The sequence below is a fragment of the Mustela erminea genome, chromosome 13, assembly GCF_009829155.1.
Source record: "Mustela erminea isolate mMusErm1 chromosome 13, mMusErm1.Pri, whole genome shotgun sequence".
Lineage (NCBI taxonomy): Eukaryota > Metazoa > Chordata > Mammalia > Carnivora > Mustelidae > Mustela > Mustela erminea.
Genome location: NC_045626.1, coordinates 70,773,576 through 70,798,027, shown reverse-complemented (window position 1 = coordinate 70,798,027; position 24,452 = coordinate 70,773,576). Strand labels below are relative to the sequence as shown.

General features: G+C 46.1%; 1 protein-coding gene across 2 annotated transcripts in view; it reads left to right on the top strand.

Moving 5' to 3' along the window:
• ZNRF3 (zinc and ring finger 3) overlaps nt 1-24,452 on the top strand; it is a 153,705-nt gene that overhangs the window by 79,800 nt on the left and 49,453 nt on the right. The window contains exons 1-2 of one of the 2 annotated variants that reach the window (XM_032311520.1): nt 11,980-12,210; nt 14,930-15,055. In XM_032311520.1, the coding sequence (XP_032167411.1) occupies nt 14,930-15,055 (126 nt within the window). In that variant the 5' untranslated portion in view covers nt 11,980-12,210. Of the gene's footprint in view, nt 1-11,979; nt 12,211-14,929; nt 15,056-24,452 lie in introns of those variants that run through there. The other variant, XM_032311519.1, reaches the window with a different exon arrangement.

Genomic DNA, 24,452 nt, shown 5'->3' with positions numbered 1-24,452 from the left:
CATACATCAGTACTCTGTTTCTCTTTTTGTGGCCAAATATCCCATCGTATGGGTGGATCACATATTGTTTACCCAGTCTTCTGTTGATGGGCATTCAGGTTATTTCCACCTTTAGGCTCTTATAAATAATGTGACCATAAACACTCATGTGCAAGTTTTCGTGTGGAATTAGATTTTCATTTCTCATGGGTATACAGCTAGGAGCGAAATTGCGGGGTCAGGTGGTAACTTTATAGGTAATCATTTGAGAAACTGCCTGACTGTTTGAAAATCAGCTTTACCGTTTTACTTTCTTTTTTTTTTTTTTTAAAGTTTTATTTATTTATTTGACAGAGATCACAAGTAGGCAGAGAGGCAGGCAGAGAGAGGGGAAGGGAAGCAGGCTCCCTTGCTGAGCAGAGAGTCTGATACGGGGCTTGATCCCAGGACCCTAAGATATGATCTGAGCTGAAGGCAGAAGCTTTAACCCACTGAGCCACCCAGACGCCCCCGTTTTACCTTCTTGCCAGCAGTGTAGGGAGGTTCTGATTCTTCCACATTCTAGACAGCACTTGTTATTGTTTGTCTGTCTTACTACGGCCATCCTAGTGAATATGAAGCAGTGTCTTGTTGTGGTTTTGATTCATGTTGCCTTGATGGCTTGTGATTTTGAGCAGTTTTTCACGGGCTTATTAGCATTTGCATCTCTTTTTTTTTTTTTTTTAATTTATTTGTCATAGAGAGAGAAGCGAGAGCGAGCACAGGCAGACAGAGTGGCAGGCAGAGGCAGAGGGAGAAGCAGGCTCCCTGCCAAGCAAGGAGCCCAATGTGAGACTCGATCCCAGGACGCTGGGATCATGACCTGAGCCGAAGGCAGTCGCTTAACCCACTGAGCCACCCAGGTGTCCCTGCATCTCTTTTTTGAGAGAAATATCCATTTGGGTCTTTTGCCCTTTTTTTATAAATCAGATAACTTGTCTTTTTATTCTTGAGTTGTAAGAGTGTTCCTTCAGTATTCTAGTCCCTTCTCAGACGTATGATCTGCATGTGTTTTCTTCCACTCCGTGAGTTGTCTTCCCATGTTCTTGTTGGTGTCTCTTGCAGTATAAAGAATATTAATTTTGTGAGAAGTTAGTTGGTCCGTCTCTTTGGCTGCTTTTGCTTTTGATGTCCTTTCGGCCGACTTCCTACTTGCCAGGCACACAGGCCTGCTTAGCGTGTAATGCACATGTATACACGCATGGTGGCCATGATCAGCAATGGCCTTCACACCGGGAGACCAGGCTCAGGGGTTATGTAACTTTTCCAAGGCCACACAGAAATTAAGAGGCAGTGGTGGGATCCACCCTGGCCAGTGGCTTTAAGCCGATGTCTGACACCACACTTTTCTTCCATGGTGGTGTCAACACTGAACGACAGGCTCCCCTCTAGGCTAGACAGTGGAGGGCCTGCCTGCTTTTAAAAAATGGGTTAAGAATCTTCTCAAAACAGTTGCTTGATGAGTGTTGAATTATTCCTCCCATTTTATTTTCTATGTTTTTCCAATTAAAGAGACCTTCTGAATAAAACTGAACTTAGGATCTTGATTGGGAAGTAACAAACCTGCCTCTCCAAAGCCTGCCTTTCTTTGCATTCAGAAAACGACTCAAGATTACGGCAAGCTGGGTTTATTCCTTCTACTGGTTCCTTGCAAGGAATTTCTCAAATCTCAAGAGTTACTGTCTTTATTTTATAAAGAACGCCCCCACCCCCGGACTGACAACGTTATTGTAATATTTGGGGATGTATATTTTTGGACGTGAGGCAAAAAGATTTTTCACCTTGGTTTTGGTTTGAGTCTTTTTGTCCACCTGTTTTGTGCTCTCTGAAGAAAGGAAAAGGATTATTCCGGCATAACTTTGTAAAGTTTTTTATGGTCAGGTGTTCCCGTTGAGCAAGCTTGAAGTATTGGGATGACCAGAGCTAAGCTGCTGTGTTTAGACGGATTAGAACAGTGCTTTTTATCTATTTCACCCTGTGAGCTGGTTTACAGTAGGTTTCCCTTGTGTTTTCTTGCTGAGCCCTTGTAGGCACTCATGGTGCCTGGCTTCCCAACTCATGCGGAGACCTTTCTCCAGAGCGCTCTTGCTTCTGCTGGACCAGCCCACTGGAGGCACGTTGTCATGGGAAAGCAACACATCTGTCTGAGCGCCCATTTCCGCTGAGCCCTGCTGTGTGTTACTTTGAAACTGTGTTACACATAGAGCTGATTTAGTGGAAAAGCCCTGGTGAGCTTCGGATTTCACTCACCTGTTGTATCAGTGTTTGTACATACATTTTTTATATTTTTTCCCCCAAAACTGCTGATCAGACAACACTACAGCAAGGGAGGGCTCCGATCTTAATTGCCTTTTCCTGCCCCGTGTCCAGCCCAGGGTCAGTGCTCAGCACATGTTGGTTTAGATGAATACTGTTCCGGAATCTAAACAAGGAAAACCTCCCACTAGCCTTACTCTCTAATAACCCACCAACTTTTTCAACTCTGTTTGCTTTCAGTTTCTGCCCATTGGCAGGTGGTGCTTTCAATAGGCTTCCTTTTGCACACAAACTTTTCTTAAAATCTCACACATGATGCTTTTCATACTATGTTCTCGTCATCATCATCTTCTTGTGATTACATAATTGCCCCATAAATTATGCATGTCGTTTTGCTTGCTTATATGGTATGGTCACTTAGGGCGCAATTTTTCTTCAAAGTGTTCACAGCTTGGAAGAGGACTGCTTTAAGATCTTATTGTGTAAAGTTTCTTCTTTGGTTTAGAATACAGCCTCAGCATCTATGCCTAAAAGGGGATTCTGGGGGAAAGAAGAACCTAAGGTACTTGGGCTGTTTTGCATATTGCTAGACCGATGGGTGCCTCCACCCACCCCCCCCCCACCCCCCACCCCCCCCCCCGGCCAAATTGAGCCGATCAACACTGTGGTCAGGTGTTCACATGTTTCTTTCCCTACAGTTCTGTCCTGTCATTTCTGTTTACTCTTTACTCTGTTGCCTAGCATATAGAGACACTTTAGGAATATGTTGTTCTTTCCATCCACTTTGTTGCTCATCTAGCTTGTTAATTGTGCTAAAGGAATTGCCCCAACTCCTGCTGCCTCATCATTTCTCAGAATAACTTATGATAGATCGAACTTCTCTCTGTATTGCTACCTACCTGCCCAGCAGAATTTAATTAAATGATTCCTTTATAGAGCCGGATGTTACTCCTGGTTTGTGTCACATTAAGATCTATGAAAAATTTAAGTGTGTTTTTGGAATTTTTTTTCACTTGCTTTATTCTTCCAGTTTCAGACCAGCTTCATGTAGTCTTTTTTTTTTTTTTTTAATTTTATGATTTTTTAAAAAAAGATTTTATTTATTTATTTGACAGAGAAAGAGAGGGATCACAAGTAGGCAGAGAGGCAGGCAGAGGGAGAGGGGGAAGCAGATTCCCTGCTGAGCAGAGAGTCTGATGTGGGGCTTGATTCCAAGACCCTGGGATCATGACCTGACCTGAAAGCAGAGGCTTAACCCACTGAGCCACCCAGGCGCCCCAGCATCATGTAGTCTTAATGATTTGTTGTTTTCTAGTATTCTCTTCTCTTCTATTTATTTTTTTAAGTAGCCTCCACACCCATCGTGGTACTTGAACTGATGACCCTGAGATGGAGAGTGGCACGTATGACTGAGCCCACCAGGCGCTCATATGGTATTCTGTTTCAGTCTGGAAGAATGAGAATTCCACTTTTACCCTTTCCTCTCCAACATCTTTCCTCTTGATTGGGTAACTGTTGTGTATAAGCACCTAACCCTTACCTTTTTATAATAACAATAATCAATGGGGCCCCTGGCCGGCTCAGTCAGTAAAGCATGAGACTCTTGATGTTGGGTTGTGAGTTCGAGTTTTGTGTTGGGTAGAGAATATTAAAAATAAAATCTTTTTAAAAAATTAAGTCTTTTTTTAAAAAAAAAAGCACAAAAAAACAAGGAGCGCCTGGATGGTGTAGTTGACTGGGTGTCCAACTCTTGGTTTCTGCTCAGGTTGTGATCTCGGAGTCGTGAGATCAAGCCCCGTGTTGGGCGCCACTCAGCATGGATTCTGCTTAGGACTCTCTCCCTTGCCCTCTGTCCCTTCCTCTCCCCCACCCCATTCTCTATCTCTTTAAAATAATTAATTAATTAATTAATCTCTTAAAAAGTCAATCAAGGCTCCTTTGTTACATTGCCTTGCAATTTAAAGTAAAACTATGTCCATGACTTTCTGTGTAGAGATTAATACCTATTATCTGGTAGCCCTTTGATGAGTTACCACAAGTTACTTTAAGAATGGATGTAGAGGGGCTCCTGCCTGGCTCAGTCAGTAGAACATGGGATTCTTGACCTTGGGGTTGTAAGCTCGAGCCCCACATTGGGTGTAGAGATTACTTAAAAAAAAAAAAAAAGAAAAAGAAAAAACATGAAAACCACACAAAAAGAGTGGATGTAGAATTAACTTTTCCTTAATGTTTTCAGATGCTTTCCTCTAGTCTCTTGGATATTTTTTTAAAACTTTAACTTGCAAAACATCTTATCTATTTGAAATTGGAAATGCAGTTCTAAGTGGAGGTTTGTAAAGTCAGATGGGAGATACACACAGAGCCATACCTACGTTTCAACATAATTCTCCAGCAGGGGGGATGTTCTAGGGGGATATAGGATAGTCAAGTGAGAAAGGGACTTGAAATCCTTGTTGCCTTACCTGACTTCTTATAGCAACTTCTCGGTTGTTCTTTCGGTACTATAGAACCTGATAGGATAGAGACTGTTCTTGGTTTTTCTCTACACAGTGACACCCACTGCAGGAGACTTGAGCTTAGTGATTTGAAAGCCAGAGCCCTCAGTGGAGAAGTGGGAGAAGGGCTCGTTTTATCCTCAAGCAGTTCCCAGTTGGGAAGTTACAGCAAACAGCAATAACCAGCTCCTTTTTGGGTCTGGACAGGTGTCTGTCCCCATTGCTATGACCACATTGGGGCGGGGGACATGCTGTATTCAGGTACTTCTGGATTCTCGATCCAGAAAAAAAGGTTTAAACTGGGTTTGTTCAGAAAGCAAAGAGAGTTGTCTCTTTCTTTGCACATAGAGCAGAAAAAAAATCCTCCCTTTGATTCAAGAGAAAAATAGGCGGGGCTGTCCTTTTCCATTCCCTCACATACATTCTAAGTCCTGATTCTAGCCACCACACCTTTTATGAAAAGGTCCAGGGGCTGTTGTATCAGGTAAACCTCTGTCCCACAGTGACACTCTACCCTGGCTGGCAGTGGCCGAAGGACAAAAGGAAGTAAGTTTCCCTTTTAAATCCCCAGGAATTTTTTTGATGAGATAATATTACAGAGTGAAATGTCTCTCCCGCTGTTAGTTCAGTGTTTGGCTCCTGTGTAACAGTAACCCACTTAGAAGCCGGCAGTCGTTTGGAAGTTATTTTAAACTTCGAGCAGAGTAGAGAGATATTGTAACCCTGGCTAAGAGCACCCCCCCGCCCAGGTTTCAGTTTTGTCCTTTCAGACGCTTGGAAAGTGCACCAGTATATCTCAAGGATTTTGTACTGAAAGCTTCTTAAAGAGCTGGTCTTGGTTTCAAAGCTTGGCTTGGTGTCCCGTACTCAAGGGAACATAGTTCTCTTCCTCCAGATATTTAACCTTGTCTGGCATGGTGTTTGGCTTTGAAGTTCCCGTAGATCCTTTGTCCATTAACAAAACCGGGAAACCATGATAGTCAGCCTTGTCGGGCTCTTGAGAAATTGAAGATCGGTCCATCTTCATATTTCAACATAAAACCAGATGTTTGCTATCTGGCCCTGATGATGGTCAGGTACAGGCATTGTTTCTTGATAGTCATTCTGATTTAGCGGCTCCTTATTTGGAAACACAAGTAGGCTATTCATTGCCTCTTCTAAAGGTTATAGGATCTCTGTGTGTCTGGGGGAAGATCGGGGCTTCTCAGAACAGTCACCCTGGTTACTTTGTCTGCCATCTCTATAACACCCAGATCCACGTCACAATCTGGTGCCACCTGGGAGTTATTTTTGGTTGCGGGGGTGGTGATGGCTGCTGGTTCTTTCTGCACCATGTCTCCCTGAGTCATCCCTGTGCTGTGTTCCCAGCATCCTCAGCCCAGGCCCTGGATAAATCCCAGAGCAGCCATCCCAGTCCGAGTCTTCCTCCGAGGACCCTCTGTCTTCTACAGGATGCTTCTGGGGTCTCTCTTCGGCTGGTGGAATGCTTCCCCACCAGGACCCATAGAATCTGCTGGAACACGTGGAGGACGGGTCTTCTGTCCAGCAGTGCATAAAGGTTTTTAAACAAAGTATGTGTGTTTATATAAAAGCAAAGAGTACTTCCTGACTTCCTATAAAAAAAGAACATTGCTGGGACACCTGGGTGGCTCAGCTGGTTGAACAACTGCTCAGGTCATGATCCCGGAGTTCCAGGATCGAGTCCCGCATCGGGCTCCCAGCTCCATGGGGAGTCTGCTTCTCCCTCTGACCTTCTCGCTCATGCTCTCTCTCACTGTCTCTCTCTCAAATAAGTAAATAAAAATCTTTTTTTTAAAAAAAGCACCCTTTGCCATCCCTGACTGCTCTTCTCAGGGGCAGCTATTTTCAGTTATTCACCTGGTTTCTTCTGCTAGTTGTCTCTGTGAGCATTTCTAAAATTCTGTGAATTATTTCTAAATAATGTGCTTATAACTGCTACCTCATACTTGGGGGTCCATTAAACAACAACAACAAAATGTTTTTTACTTTCTGCTATGGAAAGTGGGAGATTTTGTCCTCTTATCCCCTTCCTCTGTTCCTTCCCTGCTCCCCTCCCCTTCCCCCCACATCCCATCTGTACATTTTCCCAGTGTAGCTGCATCGCAGTTATGGCTTAGATCAGGGTTTCTGTTATTATGGCTGTCACTCTCTTCAGCCAGGCCACGCAGACCATCCCCTGCTTAAGGTTTACAGTTCTGGTGTAACTTTTTACATTTTTTTCTGGAGTTACTAATTGTCCCACCATGTGCCATTACTTTAGTTTGCTATGTGGCTATCACTTTTTGTTCTTTTAGGCAGAACTGTAAAACTCTTGTCAGTATCATCAAGCCCATTGGGTAATGACTCAGGTTGTTGTTTGCTTTCTCTTTTGGGTGTCGGGGCAGGGTGGGGGGAGAGGCTCTCCTACAGCTGGTCTATAGCCGTCATCCTGGGGACATCATCATTCTCCATTTCTCTTCTCTGTTGGATTCCCCGTGCCCTGGAGCCCATGTCTGGTTGGAGCTTGGTCTATTCTTTTGTTTTGTTGGAGCAGACAGTGGCTTCTGAGATCAGATGCGGTTGGAAAAATTTAAGGTTTTACTTTTGGGGAGGGGGGGCACATCCTCTCTTCTTCCTTCTCCTCCACTGCCCTTACGAAGCACTGTCAAGAGCCTGCCTGAGTGAAGGACGGAAGTGTTATATTCTCTGTAGGTAGGAAGCCTTAGCTCCCTCTCCATGCTCAGCTGCTGTCCATTGCCCAGAAATCTTTTTTTTTTTTTTTTTTGGTCCCAAGGATGTCTTTGGTGAACTCGTAATCAGCGACTGTGAAGAGTCAGGTGGTTTAAAGTTCACACAGCATTTGATTAAATCCTGACCCGTTTGCCCTGGTCCATCACTTAGCTGAGCACAGACCCAAGTGGCATACCAAAAACAAAGCATGAGGCATGGCATCAGGCCTGCCTCCAGCCAAAGACTTCTGCCAGCCGTCCTTTATTGAGGACCTTGTTGGGGTGGAAGGGGACCCCTGTAAGACTCTCCTTCTAGAAGCAGGTGCCTGTCTTAGAGGGGACGCTGGAAGAACTGTGGCAAGCACCAAACAAAGCATTTGGGGGGACATAGTTTTGGAAGCAGCGACCTATATTGGTGCTTTCAAGAAAGCTGAATGGAAGGGGTAGAGTGAAGCCGGCCTCTAGATTATTCTAGGCAAAGGCATAAAGCGTGAGCAAACATGACAAGTCTAGAGGAAGTGAAGAATATAAGGGCTTTTCTACTGACGGAGTATTTACTCTGTTACTCTGGTTATGTGTTTTATCTCCTTTAATCCTCTTGGCGCCCTGTTAAGGCAGACAATACTGTCCCCATTTGACAGGTGAGGAAATCGAGGTTTATAGAAATTGAGTCATCTGCCCAAGTTGATGTGCCTCCGAAGAGGCAGGAGTGAGATTTAAACGCAAGGTTGCCTGGTTCCAAAGCTCTCATTCTTTCCACCCCAAAACACCTTTTGGAACAAAATCAGGAGTAAGAGAGCAAGAGCCATAACAACACAATGTTCCTGATAATGTCAGACCTCGTGTAATGGATTAACTGTCCATTTTCCTTCAACTGACTTAAGCAAAAACATCGAGCATCCCAGAGTTATCGTTGTGAAGGCACGAAGCTACAGTTACAACGCAGGACACGTTTTCTTTTATTGTCTCACACTTTAATTGTAGCTGGTTGGTTATTTGCTCTGTTCTTCCATGGATCCATCCCAGGAATTTTGCTTATCTTCTCATTCTAGGCTGTTCTTCCCTTTCTACAGCATTCTCTGCCCAGTAGGGTCTTAGTCAATTCCACTCTGGGTTTCTGAATCTAGTTGATTGTTTCTTTATGTTTTCATTAACAGTTCTTTGTGACATCCCTGAGTTCTTACACACAAGGCAGCCATTTCTGACTTTCTTAAAAATATTAAGGGGAAACCTTCTTACATTTCAAGCACCTGATCAGGTAAACCTCACACATCCAAATATTCCAAGAAAATAAACTCAGAGGGGCACCTGGGTGTCTCAGTTGATTAAGTGTCCGACTCTTGGTTTTAGCTCTGGTCATGATCTCAGGATCACCAGATTAAGCCCCATGTTCAGGCTCTGTACTCAGTGGAGGAGTCTGCTTGAGATTCTCTCTCTCTTTCTCTCTCCCCCCTCCTGCCACTGCCCCCTCTAAAAAAAAGAAATACATCTTTTAAAAAAGAGAAAAACTCAGAAATCCCCGTAATTTTTAAATGCTCGCTTGCCACGTTAAGTTCAAAGTTAACATGCTCAGACATCATTCACTGCAGTATCCTTAGGTTGATCTTGAATGATTAACGTTCAGGAGGGCACACAGGTTTCATATGTAGTCACTGCCTGTGTGTCACTGGCTGGCGTCAACACGTACGAATTAACAAGCCTGGTTTTTACATGACGGGCGTCTGGAGTGACAGTGTGGAAGTGGCGTTTGTCTGAATCTTCAGGAGAATATATGCATTTCATATGTAGGACACCCTCGTTCTCTGTATAGGATTGTTACCCGACACAAGACAAGGATCTTGTTAAATCAGGGTCTGGTATTTCTTAGTAAATAGTGGAAAGAAATTGTTTGGGGCTTTTTCTTGAAAAATGAAATGGAACATAATAATTTATCTTTTAACTTTAAAAGTTAAGTTATAATGGCAGCTATGCGTATTGATTTCTGGGCATAGTCAGAGCGAATCCTGGGTGGGCAGTTTTGGGATATTTTCAGCAAAATTGTATGAGAGTCTGGATGTAGCCTCTTTCTCTTACGTTTGACTTTAGCAACAGGATCATCAAAAAGTAATTTTGATTGAGCCTGGGTGGCTCAGTGGGTTAAAGCCTCTGCCTTCCGCTCAGGTCATGATCCTAGGGTCCTGGGATCGACCCCGCATAGGGTTCTCTGCTCAGCAGGGAGCCTGCCTCCCCCGCCCCGCCGCCTGCCTCTCTGCCTACTTGTGATCTCTCTGTCAAATAAATAAAATATCTTTTTAAAAAGTAATTTTTGCAAAATATCAGAGGACTCCCTTGCTTTTTACAAAATTCTGTCTTAATTCTTTGATCGTACTCTGTGAATCATCTCTCTTGTGGATTTCTTCTTTAATCCTTTGCTAGATTGTTGGGCTTTGAGTGGAAACCCTGTTATTGACCAATACAGCTTTTATGGGCTCCATTATACTCTGCCTCAGCTGCCGGTTTGCACGTCTAGTTTGCAACTCACATGGTCACAATTGTTATTCCAACAGTTAGCAAGTGGTGACCATAAGGATTAAATAAAATATATAAACATAATAGTCTAGTAAATACTTAATTATGAGAAAACCCTCTCCTTTGCTACCCTTAGACATGGCATATTTGTTTGCATTTTATGCCTTTGCCTAGAATATTCCATCCTTAGAGAGGATCAGTTCACAGAGAAGTATTTTCATGTTACAGCTGCTTATGCTTCCCTAGAAAACATTCTGCTGAGCTCCTAAGTTGGAGCCCTTGGGAAAAGAGGACCCTAAGGTATAAATGGTTGGAGGCCTGAGGTGGGACATTTCTAGAGGCTGATACTGTCATCAGGGGTGGGCTGACAAAGACCCCAATCATAACAGTATTTAGCAGATGGTTCGAGGAGGCCAGTTTTACAGACGTCGCTGAGGTTGAGTTCATAGGACCAGCAGTTGGGCACCTGGATTAAAGACCTCGGAGGGAAAGCACAGAGGGTGGCTGAGATAGTGAGGGAGGGCTTCAGCCCTGTGAGATGTGATGTTGGTGGCCTCTTTACCCTCCATGGGGAAATAAACAAGCCACGCCAATAGATTGCGCCCGCTGGCACTTCAGAAAAATTCCTTTGGGTTTTTGAGTCTTTGATCCACATTCAGAAGTCAACACCCTTGACAGTGGCTGCCATTTGGAGCTAACAGTCCCCTGCAGTGTCAGTGGAAGATTCGATTGGGGCTTCTTAGAGGAGAACAGAAGGGTGTGTCCACAGAGGAGGCAGAGAGCGCCTGGCACGACGTGTGGCCCAGGGCGCAGGGCCTGACCGCCTCCGGGGACCCGGACCAGCGGGTGTGTTTGAGGCTTACATAGTTCAGATTTCTGCATGCCTGCGGACACACTCTTGACATGCCTCTCCTGGCACGTGGTTCCTTCGCAGCCTAAACCCCCAGTCTGGTCGTGGCCGCTTCCTCTCACCAGGGCTGCGAAGGGCCAGGCTTGGGCATCTCCTCCTCCTGCGGTTCTCCATTCCCTCCCTCTTCCTACATCCCACCCGCCCTCCCAGGACACCCCTTCTCTCCAGCTGCCTGTGACTGTCCCTCCATTCTTTCCGCCGTACCCTGCACCCTAAATGTATCCCCGTGAAACAGCGCCATCAGAGTATACACAACAGGCTTATCATCAAAGGGTTGGAAATGTTGGTGTTTGCAAAGTTTGAAAACCTTTTGTTTTTTAGACCTGACACCTTCTGCAGAGCTCTAATTTCCGAAAGCAAATCCTGAATCCCTATAGAGTATTCCTCAGTGTTAGTTACTTGTCCAAGAACCTGTTGGTAATCTCCCAGAGCTAGTGTTCTGCAGGACATGGTTTCCAGAAGGGCGGCTGTAATTGGCTGAGGCTCCAGGAGGGTGGGAAGGGGACCACATGGTCCTCCACTGTGGAGCCCCACCTTAGCTGAGTGCAGTTGTATCTGAGTCCGCTCTTGGGACAATTTTTTAGAATTTTTTTACTGTTGGAAAATTTTATATAAAATTCACCATTTAAATTATTTTTTTAAATTTATTTATTTGTCAGAGAGAGAGAGGGAGTGCGCACAAGCAGGCAGAGTGGCAGGCAGAGGCAGAGAGAGAAGCAGGCTCCCCGCCAAGCAAGGAGTCTGATGCGGGACTCGATCCCAGGACCTAGAATCATGACCTGAGCCGAAGGCAATGGCTTAACCCACTGAGCCACTCAGGTGTCCCTTAAATCATTTTTTAAAATATTTTATTTGACAGAGAGAGAGATTACAAGTAGGCAGAGAGGTAGGCAGATACAGGTTCCCCGCTGAGCAGAGAACCTAATGCAGAGCTCGATCCCAGGACCCTGAGATCATGACCTGAGCTGAACGTAGAGGCCCAACCTACTGAGCCACCCAGGCGCCCCATCCATTTAAATCATTTTAAGGTACACAATTCAGAGGAATTTAGTATATTCACAATGTGCATCCATCACCATCCTCTGATTCCAGAACATTTTCGTTACCGTGAAAGGAAACCCTGGACCCATTGAGCAGTCACTCCCCAGCTACCACAAATCTGCCTTGTTCCCACGGATTTGCCTATTTTGGACGATCTCCTATCAGTGGAACCACAGATCCAGGGTCTTAGACCTGCACCATACTTCAGCTCCCCCAGTGTAGCTCTCCTCCATTGGCCAAACCTCATTCATGTGTAAGTAACAAAAAGCAGCTCTCCACCTGGAAACCTCTAAGTCATGTAGCCAGGTTAAAAATACCACGGAACGAATACTACAGAAAACGGTCAGTGGTACGGTTGCCATGGCCATGGCCATGCCTGGAATTTCAGGAAACCAACCTGAGCTGGGCGGGAAGCCCCTTCCGGGTGGTGGAAGTAATGGTCTATTGGTGCAATTGGTTTGTCACCCTCACCCATGTCCTCTTCAGAGGTCTGCATTTCAGGCCACTCGTCATTTAATAAACCACCAAATATGTTAGAGTGGCCTGGGTTCTTGAGGGGCAGAATCTTCCATTTGTCCTTTAGGCACGATCATCGAGCCTAAGGACTCAGGCAAACATTGGATGTCCCAGGGTTCTCGGTCTCATGCATTGGAATTCGCAGGGGATGGGTTATTCCTCACCCACTGGAGAGAGCTGCCAGCCGCCCCCTTGTAGCACCCTGTGCCCACGTGCCTCACGGATTTATGCAATCCCCTTCTGTTGGCCCATTGAATTCCCAAGATTCTCTCATCTCTGGACTGCACCCTTCCTCGCCCCTCCACTCAATGCCTTTCAAGGCCGGGCATGCCACCACCAGGAGCTGTGCAGTCCATCTCCCTCAAGGAACTGTTTTCAGTGGGGAACACTTCCGCCCAAGAACCCGTGGTATTGTCTTAGTGTCCAAACACCTTTCTGGTTTTAGCCTGTGTCTCTCCCTTTCAATGTAGATTGTGGTCCTTCATACTTACCCCACTGGTCTTGTTCCTCTTCCCTCTCCAGCCTTTAGCTCCTGCTCCCCAGGCTTGGAACCACTGCCTGCTCTCTCTTCTTTTCCCAAGACGGACATGACTCTTCCTCAAAGCTCATCTCACAGCTCAGCACTTGCACAGGCTTCCCTGAACCTGCCGGCACTCTTGCTGCCCACACCACATTTGTATTGCAACTCTAGGACCACAGAATTTAGAGCTGGCAACATCTTTTCCTAAAGATTTAATCACTTGGTCTTTCCCTCTCAGTCAGACGATTGGGTCTTGGAGGAAAAATGGTAAAGTTAAGCAAGTGGAGTGGGAAGGCACTAGACTGTGAACACGAGGGCCAGGTTACCTGTGGGTGCGGCCACTCGTTGGCTCTGTTGTCTTGGAAAAGCTAGTTCTCTTGAACTTCAGTTCTCATCTATAAAATTTGTGGGGAAGAAGGAGAGTGCTTTAGTTTTGTGTTTGCTGCTCTATGAAGTTATAGCAGGGCACCTGGGTGGCTCAGTGGGTTAGGCCTCTGCCTTCAGCTAGAGTCGTAGTCTCGGGGTCCTGGGATCGAGCTCCACATCGGGCTCTGTGCTTGGCGGGGAGCGGCTTCCCCCATTCTCTCTGCCGGCCTCTCTGCCTGCTTGTGATCTCTCTCTGTCAGGTAAATTAATAAACTCTTAAAAAAAAAAAGTTATAGTAAACTCAGTGGCTTAAGGCGTCCCAGATTTATTCTCTTAGCGTTCTGGAGGTCAGAAGTTAAAAATGGATCTGTAAGTGACGTTCCTCCTGGAGGCTCTAGGGAGGACCTGTTTCTTGTCTTTTCCAGCTTTTGGAGGCCAGCCTTGGAGGATATTTTTCCATCAACCACAACAGGTTCTTAGGTCTCTTGTGTCTCTACGCATTTCTTCCAGTCATGTAAAGAGTTCAGTACTGTGCTAGACTCATTAATTTCTTGATAAGTTAGTTTATCTGTGAGGATTTCCTCTTCTCAGATTGTTGCTGGGGATCCCAGGGCCTAATAAGACTCAACGATAGAACTGTGAGCACAGACTTTAGGGTTGGTCTTGGGCTTCCGTTGACTGCGCTTTCACTGGCAAACATTTGATGATGCTCTTCTTCCCCTTTTTTGATTTTCTGCTTTGCCCATTTTGAAAAAATCCTCAAAGAATTTCACCTGTTCCCCAGTAGCCAGGGGTGACCTTTTGAACAGCTTGTTAATTTCACTGGTGATTTTGTCGTATGTCTGGTGGTCTTTCCATAAATTCCTGAATGTGTTTTCAGGTCCTCCTGCATAACTTGCCATACATGTGTTAATGTTTAGAAATGCAAATCGCCTAGGATAACTAACCTAGCTAGTTTCATGTGCAATTGCTACTAAATATTATGGTATTTCACAGGAATTTAGATAGGCATTTATATGGGAGGTAGGCAGTTTTTCTTGCCCTGCATCCTATCGACTGGTGTCCGCCTTGGGTGACCACCATGTAGAAGGCAGTGAGAAAGTGGGGAGCTCAGCCGGCTCTGTCAGAGGAGTGTGCGCCGCTTGATCTCGGGGTCATGGGTTTGTGCCCCATGTTTGGTGTAAAGATTACTTAATAATTAAAAAAACTTTTTTAAAAAAAGGCAGTGAGAAAACATTTGTAAAATCCACCCCCCCATTTAATTTTAAGGTTTTTCTTTTTAAAGATTTTATTCATTTATCAGAGTGAGAGCGCACAAGCTGGGGGAATGGCAGGCAGAGGGAGAAGCGGGCTCCCCACTGAGCAGAGAGCCCGATTTGGGGCTTGATCCCAGGACCCTGGGATCATGACCTGAGTCAAAGGCAGACGCTCAACCGACTAAGCCACCCAGGTGTCCCTAATTTCAAGTTTTGAGATTACTTTTCACTACTGAGGCTAAGACACACTTACAGGGTGGGTCTAGAACCTCTGAGTCCTGTGTGTTGAAGCTTTCTTTCTGTCTGCCTCCTAGATGCACCCACTGGGCCTGTGTAATAACAACGATGAAGAGGACTTGTATGAATACGGCTGGGTAGGCGTGGTGAAGCTGGAACAGCCAGAATTGGACCCGAAACCATGCCTCACTGTCCTGGGCAAGGTAAGTGCCAGGCCCTCTGAATTGAACTGCTTCCAACTGGTGTTCTCTGCGTTCCCATTTCATCAGTTCCTCACCTAGCTGGTAAGCCACGCAGGCACAGCACTCCTCCCCAGCTGAATCATGTGGGATGAGGACAGAGACATGTCTTGTGGCGGCCCCACCATGGTGCTCCCGATCTTGGACTCCGGCAGAGCCTGCCGGCCTCAGAGTCGGCTCCCCCTCTTGGCATTCTGTGACTCTAGGCAAGTCACTTCCCCTCATGGAGTCTCAGTTTCTTAACTGTGAAATGGGTTGATGATAGAGATGCACCGTACCTTCCACCCTTGGGGACAGAGCTTTCAGAAAGCTGAGATTTGGGGAGTTTAGAAAGAGATTAAAGCTGTACCTATTTTATCTTAAGTGACCCCCCCCAGGAGGTCTAGGGCCCTTCCGGTAACTAAACACACTCATACTTATATAGCGAAGTATATGGATATTCACATTAAGTGGGATGACTAAAAGCTAAATAGCCTCATGCTAGTTCCCTGAGCTAACTTTGCCTCTAAATGAGTTCAGGTCCATTGAGTTTTGCTGCCAAGTAAGTTATGGAAAAACTTCTGGGTTTTAGAGCTTTTTTGGTTTCAGAATGGCAGACAGCAATTATGGTCCTATATTAGAACTTACCTCACAGGATGGTTGGGAGGTGAGAGGAGATGCAAACAGCCAGCAGAGTGAGCTCTCAAAAAATGCGTGCTGCCGTTGGCTGCTGTCATCCCATTTAGAAGTACTAAAAAAGACTCGTGAGCCAAAGAGGGGACAGCATTATCTGTGGCTGCAGTGTTAAGATAGAAATAAATTTATTTTGGGAAACTATCCATCAATGATCTTAAAATATGACAGGTGACAGTCTGTTTTAAACTGAATCATTTTGTTAAAGGGAAAGGTTTGGAGAAAGGTATTAAGATTTTAGTTGGGAGAAAATGTGGTATCTCCTAAGGATAGTGTTATTGCCTGGATATATGTATATATTTTTTTATAATCTCAGAAGCTGCTGCCTAGGTACCATGGAGAGACAGCTGGGGGAAAACAGGTGGCTTTGATGAAGGATGCTTGCCAGGGAGTGTTTCTCAGACTTGAAGATGTCCCAGCGAGTCTCCTGAAAGACTTTTGGTCCAGGAGGCTGTTACGGTTAATCTATGATTTTTTTTTTTTTTTTTAAAGATTTTGTTTATTTGACAGAGAGACACAGCAGGAGAGAGAACACAAGCAGGGGGAGTAGGAGAGGGAGAAACCGGCTTCCCGCTGAGCAGGGAATCCAGTGCGTGGACCCTGGGATCATGACCGGAGCTGAAGGCAGATGCTTAACGACTGAGCCACCCAGGCGCTCCCTAATCTGTGGTTTTCATGTCCCACTTGTCTTCTGAAGCTTCTGAGCACTTGTCAAGTTCTCCTGCTCTTTTATAGGCGAGGGGGAAAAAAACCAACCCAGGAATTATTACCTGTTTGGTTTACAGTTCATGAAGTCAAATCAAGGTGTTTTAGGTGACCCAGGCCCTGATACTTCATCGTTTAGTCGGCCAGACCTGCTTAATGATGCTAGGAGAGCAGTGACCCCTTTGAGAATACTTAAGTGTTTTCCTAGGAGAAATGCCAGCTACATCCAAAGGTTAGGAACACTGCTTTCCTTGTGGGTAGTACACTCCTTGTATAATATTTTCTCCTCTACTTAAGTTGATGTTATGCGAGGCTCAGCAACTTGGCCGAATTTGCTTTGCCCCCCGCCCAGTGGAGTTCCGCCTCTGCATCTGTTGTGTCTGTAAGTGGGTTGGAACAGGGCTCCCAGGGATGCCCCATTGTTCTTCGATGGCTTAGTGGTGTTGAGGTCACTCAAAGAACCCGATTGTTGCTTCCTCCACCTGGAACAACCATAGAGTGGTTTTACTTGAAGAGTTCTGTATGGTTTGGCCTGCCAGCCTGCAAAGCCAGGTGGTATAAAAACCCTAGACGTATCTTGAATCATTAAGTACTTCTTGGGTTTATTCATTCACCAAGTATTTATTGAATGCAGAAGCTAAGCGTGTGGTTCTACCTGCTTGCAATCAACAGCCCTCTCCCTCCACCACGTTTCTATTTGGAAAGGCTCTGTCGTGGCCAGGCGGTATTTACCTGTGGTTAGTTACTAAAATTTGGCTTCATACTTGAGAAAAATCATTAGCAAAAATGCTTGGGCCAGAGAAAGCAAGATAGTTCCACAGTTGTTTAGAGCCTGGGTCTGTACCGGAGGTGTGGTGACTCATGCATCTCTCTCTCTCCCCCTTCCTTTTTTCCTTTCTCCCTTCCTTCCTTCCTTCTTCCTTTTCCTTTCTCATTCTAAAGTGTAACGGTTCTCAGCTTTGATTTTTTTTTTTCAAGATTTTATTTATTTATTTGACAGATCACAAGTAGGCAGAGAGGCAGGCAGAGAGAGAGGAGGAAGCAGGCTTCCTGCTGAGCAGAGAGCCCAATGCAGGACTCGATCCCAGGACCCTGGGATCATGACCTGAGCCGAAGGCAGAGGCTTTAACCCACTGAGCCACCCAGGTGCCCCTCAACTTTGAGTTTATTAAATTTGCTAACTGTGCTTTCCCCCCCCTTTTTCTTGAGTCTTTTTTTTTTTTTTTTGGAGAGACTAGGGTAAAGAAAAGCAAAGTGAGCCATGTGGGCAGCCCTGTCTCCTGCAGATAGCATGCTTTTCTTTCATTTCTTTGCTCTCGGTGGCTATGGCAAGAAGGTGGTGGGCAGTGGAGAGAAGCACAAAAGGAAGAAACTGCAGCCAAGTCACCGTGGGGGTGGGAGGAGGGACGGCTCCATATAGATGTTGAGACTTGCTGAAAACCCTCGAAGGGAGGACTCTGTCAGGCCTTTGGAAAAGCCTGTGGGGGAGTGGGGTGGGGGCAGGGCCAGACACAGACCCCTCTCCCCCTACCCACCATGCTCCCCACCCACAGAAAATGCCATGGGGCGAAATGTTGAAACAAGAGAGGAATGTCCTAAATTAAAAAACTGTAAATGCCTCTCCAGGAGTTCAAATAAAGTTTCATTTTAAAAGCAAAAGACATAAACTCATCACCTTAGTTTATTACTGAATTCTTTTGAACTCCTCAGAAGGGAACACTATAAACTCATGAGAGAAGAATGATTTATGATCCCCTCCTTATAATCTTTTCGGTTCTGCAGGAGGCAGGGCAGACGGTAGGATCAGCTGGGGAGGCAGAGTTGGGGTGAGAGGGAGTCCCCCACAGGGACACAGCCAGCCAGGGCACTGCGCCAGGCCCTGCATCATACCAGGCGCGGAACCAATCTCTCGGCTCTCTGGGCCTCTGTTTTTCACTTCATGTCAAGAGACTGTTACGGCCTCCTTACTCTTCCACTGTTTTCAGCTTCTGTGTCATTTAAGATCTTTTGAGATTCTAGTTTGTGGAGATTCTCTTTGCAGCTTTGAAAGGCAGACTCAGTTGCTTGTGACAGTTGAAGTGCTGGGAAATTAAAATAGAATAAAATTGCCACTTCTGAAGAGCTTGCTACTGAAAGTGAGGGGTCGTTTTTAAACCATCCCCAAAGTGCAGGAACTGTATTTATGCTCTGGACATCTTAACCCTTCAGTTCAAAGTGTTTATTAAGCATCTCATGAGACGGGGAAGAAGTTTGAAGGTCGACTTTACTAGCTTCGGTTCCTCTGGCCCGTCCATGTAATGGAGGGTCTCCTGGCGGGAACACACGGGATGTGCTGGAGTTTCTAACAAAGCCTGCCTGGCCCAGATTCCATAAATGAAGGCAGAATACACCTCCTCTCCTCCTCTTCCCATGCTGGAGTGGAACCTTAGGGAGGGTTTGGAAAGATAGGCTGGCCAACAGGCATGGACTGGCTTTTTCTGGTACTTAGGAGGACAGCATGAGGAAATTCATGGAAAGACAAGAAAGGCAAGGTCAGAGAGACCCAGCTCTGGCGGAGTGACCTCAGAAAGGTCCCTTCAGTTCAGGGACCCTTGGGCTCCTCCTCGGGTCTCGTGTTGCCCTTGTCGTTGTGTTGGGGGGTCCTGCGAGATGTTTGCGGAGAACTTTCCACAGAGCCTGGCTAGTGGTAAAATGCCTGATGGGAACATAAAGGTGGCCATCATGTGTTGGGTGCTCGCTGAGTACTAGGAGCTTTCCAGGCGGCATCTTTCATTGTCAAACTGTGTCCCAATTCCCGTTTTACAGTGAGGAAATTGAGTCCCGGAGAGACATTCTCTACGTGACCTAAGACCAGACGGCTCTCAAGTAGCCGACCTGAGATTGGAGATAAAGACCGGTCTATTGCCTCATCTGTGTTAGTTTCTTCCCTTTGCCCCCTTTTGTCTTCCCCAGTTTGTAGATAAAAATCGGATGCTTTTTCAGTAGCCACTGGCTTGGTTAGGACTGTTGGTTCCTCTTAACGGAGACCCAACTTGAACCACGTTGCGCCAAAAGGGGATTTGCTCTCGAGGTTCCTGAGTGGTATCAGGGAAGCTGTGAGAGGTGCCGCTGCTCTTCTAGAACACCGACTCTGGGGCTCCATGCCAGCGGCTCTTCCCCAGGTCTTCTGTGTATCTGCTTTCACTCCTCTCTCTCCACCTGCTTGGTAGGACACACGGCCCCCCAGTATCCCTGGGCTTGACACTCCCTTGGTTTCGAGCCTGAAGGATTCCAGAAAAGGATTTGTTGGCCCATCTTGGATCTGGTGGTCACTTTTAGTTTGGTCAGCTGTGATAGAGGGCTGGGAACATACAGAACTTAGCTTCCTGCCCAGCCATGTGTGGGGAGTGGGAAGAGGAAGTGCTCTCCAGAGGAAAGCTGGTGGGGGACAGTGCTGGGCTACCCCCTTGCAGTCACCAACTCCGAGATGGGATCGTTAGCCGATGAGTGATGTCCATAGTATATCCTGAGTCATTCAGACAGGCACTGATGGGAAGGGGCTTCTCTGGTTCGTGTGTACTATGAAGCGTTCATTCCTCCCCTTGCCCTGAGCTGAGGCTCAGTCCCTGGTACTGACCGTAATTGTGAGGAGAGGTGAGTCCATGGGGCTGGAGGGGTCAGATGGGTTTTACAGAGAGGGGCTCTATGTATGAGTCTGGGAGAGGTAGGGGAGTAAGCTCCAGGAATGGGAAAGGAAGGAAGCAAGAAGTTCTTCAAGGGGCATTGAAAGTTGCTGGGGAATGAAGAGGCTTTTCAGGTTAAGGAGTGTAGTCTTTATTCCGTAGGCTGGTTGGACAAGGAAGGATCGGGTTACTCTTTGCTGTTGGGTGTTTCTGGGAAGTGAGTGGTGCCCAGACGTCAGTTCTCTTCAGTGGCTTGGAGACATTCAAGCCAGTAGCATTGCTGAGGACGTCTTGTGTTTGCCTTCATATTTCCTGTCTGGTCACCTGCTCTTCTTCTGTTTTCACATTTAGGTAAATGTGGTGTGTAGAGACAGTGTGGCCAATAGTGTGTGTCAGGGTGGAAAACTGCTCTGGCCTATAATCCCGGCTCTTCCGATAGGCAGTGGGACACCCAGAAGAGAGATTGGCAGAGGACTGAACCCTTAAGTTTGCTCCGCCCACCCACATCCAACCTTCAGAGTATCTTGGGAACCGCTTCACAAAGAATAAATAAAGACCCTAGAAGCCAAAATGACTGGAAAGTACAAGAAATTCTCAAAGGACCTTCATTTTCTCAAGATGTTTGGGAGGAGAGGGAGCCTAGAATGGTTGAGACTTGGGTTTAGGTATCAGACTAACTTGAATTTAAGCCCCAGTTCCAACTCTTTAATCCGTGTGACCTGAAACAGTCTGTGGGCCCCTTGGCATGCTTCCACCTCTTCTGTGGGAACAGCACCTAAAGGAGACAGCGCGCGTCAAGTGCTGGTCATGGTACAACTAGAAACACCAAGCAAAGTGTAAGCCCTCATGGCCCATCCTCTCCCTCCTGTGTTCCCCTTCAGTTTCTTTTAGCGCTCAAATTCCTATTACTTGAACAGTCCCCGGTGGTTGCCAGGAGCTATGGAGAGGGGAGGATAGGGAGTTTGGTGGGGACAGAGTTTCATGAAGAAGATGAGAAAGTTCTAGAGATGGATGATGGTGACGGTTGCACAGATCCATGAATGCATTTCCTGCCTCTAAACTGCATGCTTAAGAAGAGTTAAAATGGTAAGTTTCATGTTATTTACATTTTCCCACAGTAAAGAAGAAATGGTATTACTTAATTACCTCCACAGTAAGTGAAGTTTGATGGCAGTGGGTGTAGAGAAAGGAAGCATTTGGTTCCTGAAGCGATGGCGCGTAATCCCACCGTGAGTGATACTCGCGTCTGCTGGGTCCCGGGGGAAAGCAAACCCTGAAATCCTGTAACGGGAGTTCTAGAGAGGTTCCAGGAGCAGTGAGGACAGAGACCAAACCCCCTTTGTCCATCAGGCTACCCCCAGGAAAATGTCCTTCATGGAGTGACTCCCGCAATAGGGAGTTCGGGAAAAACAGAATTCTTGGTATTCTCTTTTCACACCATAGCAGAAAACAGGAAAGTGACCCTAACTGCCACCCCCACATGTTTGAGTTTCTTCACCTGATACTAAGCAGAACCTGATGTATAATACAGTGATAGGTGGTAGCTGGTCCTTAATGGACAAGGAATCATCCAGAAAGGGGACCGTCACTCCATGATGATGAATGGCCAAGCCTTTCTGCACCAGGGCTTTACTTTTCTGGCCATTGTTCCTCTGGGTTCTCTGATAAAAGTCAAAGCTGGTAAAATCATTGTATAAGTGTTGATCTAGCACAGAAGTTCTCACAGTATGGTCAGGGGACCCTTAGGTATTCCCACCAGTGGTCTCAGACCGGAGCTGTTTTCATAATAATGCTCTGATACTACCTGCTGAATCACTCATTCCTTCACAACTGTATGGTGGGCTTCTCCGGACGCATCATTTTATGTGGTAACTTCATTGTTCTGTTCGTTAAGGGAATGTGTGCTCGAATATTCTATGTTTTAAGGATTTCTCAGTTTTGGGGTGCCTGGAGGACTTAGTTTGTAGAGCATGTGACTCGATCTCAGCGTGGTGAGTTTGAGCCCCATGTTGGGTATAGAGTTCCCTTAAAAATAAATAAATAGGGGCACCTGGGTGGCTCAGTGGGTTAAGCTGCTGCCTTCGGCTCAGGTCATGATCTCAGGGTCATGGGATCGAGTCCCGCATCGGGCTCTCTGCTCAGCAGGGAGCCTGCTTCCCTTCCTCCCTCTCTGCCTGCCTCTCTGCCTACATGTGATTTCTGTCTGTCAAATAAATAAATAAAAATCTTAAAAATAAATAAATAAATAAATAAATAAATAAATAAATAAATTTTTTTTGTTTTGATTCTTAATATGACAAATATCAGTAGATATAACATGCAGAAACAGAAGTTCTTTGTGGTTCTTAATTTTCGAGATGATAAGAGGAGATCAGAGATTTGAGTGCACTGAACTACCATGACATCCCCATGGAAAGATCATCTCCTAGAGCTTGGCTGAGGGAAAAGTCCTGATGAAAGGTTAGGGGAAGGGCACTTGGGTGGCTCAGTCGGGTAAGCCTCTTACTCTTTTTTTTTTTTTTTTTTTAAGATTTTGTTTATTTGACAGACAGAGATCACAAGTAGGCAGAGAGGCAGACAGAGAGAGAGAGGGAAGCAGGCTCCCTGCTGAGCAAAGAACCCGATGCAGGGCTGGATCCTAGGACCCTGGGATCATGACCTGAGCTGAAAGCAGAGGCTTTAACCCACTGAGCCACCCCGGTGCCCCAGCCTGTGACTCTTGATTTCAGCTTACGTCATGATCTCAGGGTCCTGGGACCGAGACCCCCATCAGGGTTGAAATTGGAATTGCTGCTTGAAATTCTGTCTTTCCTTTCCCTCTGCCTGCCCCCCACTGGCACTCACTCTCTCAAAAAATAAAAAAATAAAGTTAGCAGAAATGAGCAGAAACTAGGGGACGGACGATGCAGGAACTAGAGGTGAATGTGTTGTCATGAAATTATTCTGTTCTGTTGTATCAGAGTCAAAGAGTGTTGCTTCTGAAGTTTAAATAATTGGAATAAAACCAATGGGTTGCTGTTTTCCATATTTAATAACAAATAACTGAACAATGAACTTGAAGAACTTAAGTAAAAAAGATCTTACTATTTTGAGATTTGCATTGGGATATGACCTTCAGCCTTGACTTTCAATAACAGCTTAACTAGGTAGGCCTTTCCTTAAGGCAAAAACAGGTGGCAACTTGGATCAGACTTCAGAGTTGTTTAAGAGCCTGTAGGTGTGTAGGTGGGGTGGGGGGGTTGGTTCTTATCCTCCAGCCTGCCCTTCTCATTGGCGTTTTTGATCACAGAATGCATTTCCTTGGGTGTCTGAGTGGCCTGGCCAAGACCCAGTTAGCACTCTTCAGTATGAGATTCCCGTCTCCAGCGGGACGGTGGGACTGGGGTCTGACTTGCTGTGGGAGAGGGGAGAAGGCAGCCGACTTAGCAGGATCTCAGAGGCAGCTGCCCCCCATCATAGGCATTGGCCTCCTCCATTCAGGGAAACATGGGGCACTTTGACTACACTGTGTTGCCAGGGTATTGCTGGGGAGTACCATGTGCTTGCGGGCATTTACTTATGTTGGACCTTCTCTGAGCATGTTATCTGAGTTCTTTATTGCTGTGGTTCTCACCTGGAGGTGTGCCCTCCCTCCCAGCCCTGGGAACATTTGGCCATATCTGGAGACATTTGGGTCTCCCTCCCTCCCCGGAGGGATTGGGGATAGTGATTGGGGGTCCCACTGGTACCTAGTGGTTAGAAGCCAGGGATCCTACCCAACATCCTAACAGTGCCCAGGACAGCCCCCCACAACAAAGAACAATCTGGCCCCAGATGTCAGTGGTATCACAGATGAGGCACCCTGTCTTATGATGGACAGATTTTCTCTCCCGAAGAAGACCTTAAATTCTACTTCTTCCTCTTTCCTTCTCTTCCCTGCCCCACTGCCCTCCAGTATAATGCCATAGTAGCCTTTGTGGTATGTTGTGGTGCAGTGCATGTTCAGTGTTCGAGCACATTCGTGTTTCCATGTGAGCAGTGCAGAGAGCCTGGATCTTGAGGCAAGCCGTGTGGTCTAAGAATGAAGGGACTACGGCTTCCACTCCAGTAGTAGCTGGGTAACTTCAGGCCAGTTAATCTCTCTTTGCCTCCCTATCTCTGTCAAGATAGTTGTGATGATTAAAAAATGACATATGTCAAGTTTTTGGAATGTGTGAATTCTCCACAAATAACAGTTTCCTTCCTTCTCTAAACTTGCTCCTACCAAGCGGATGAAAGTCCTTTTTCTAAGGTGAGCTGAGGTGGGTTTGTTGTTGGAGAGGAAGTTTGGAAGGCTCTTTGGA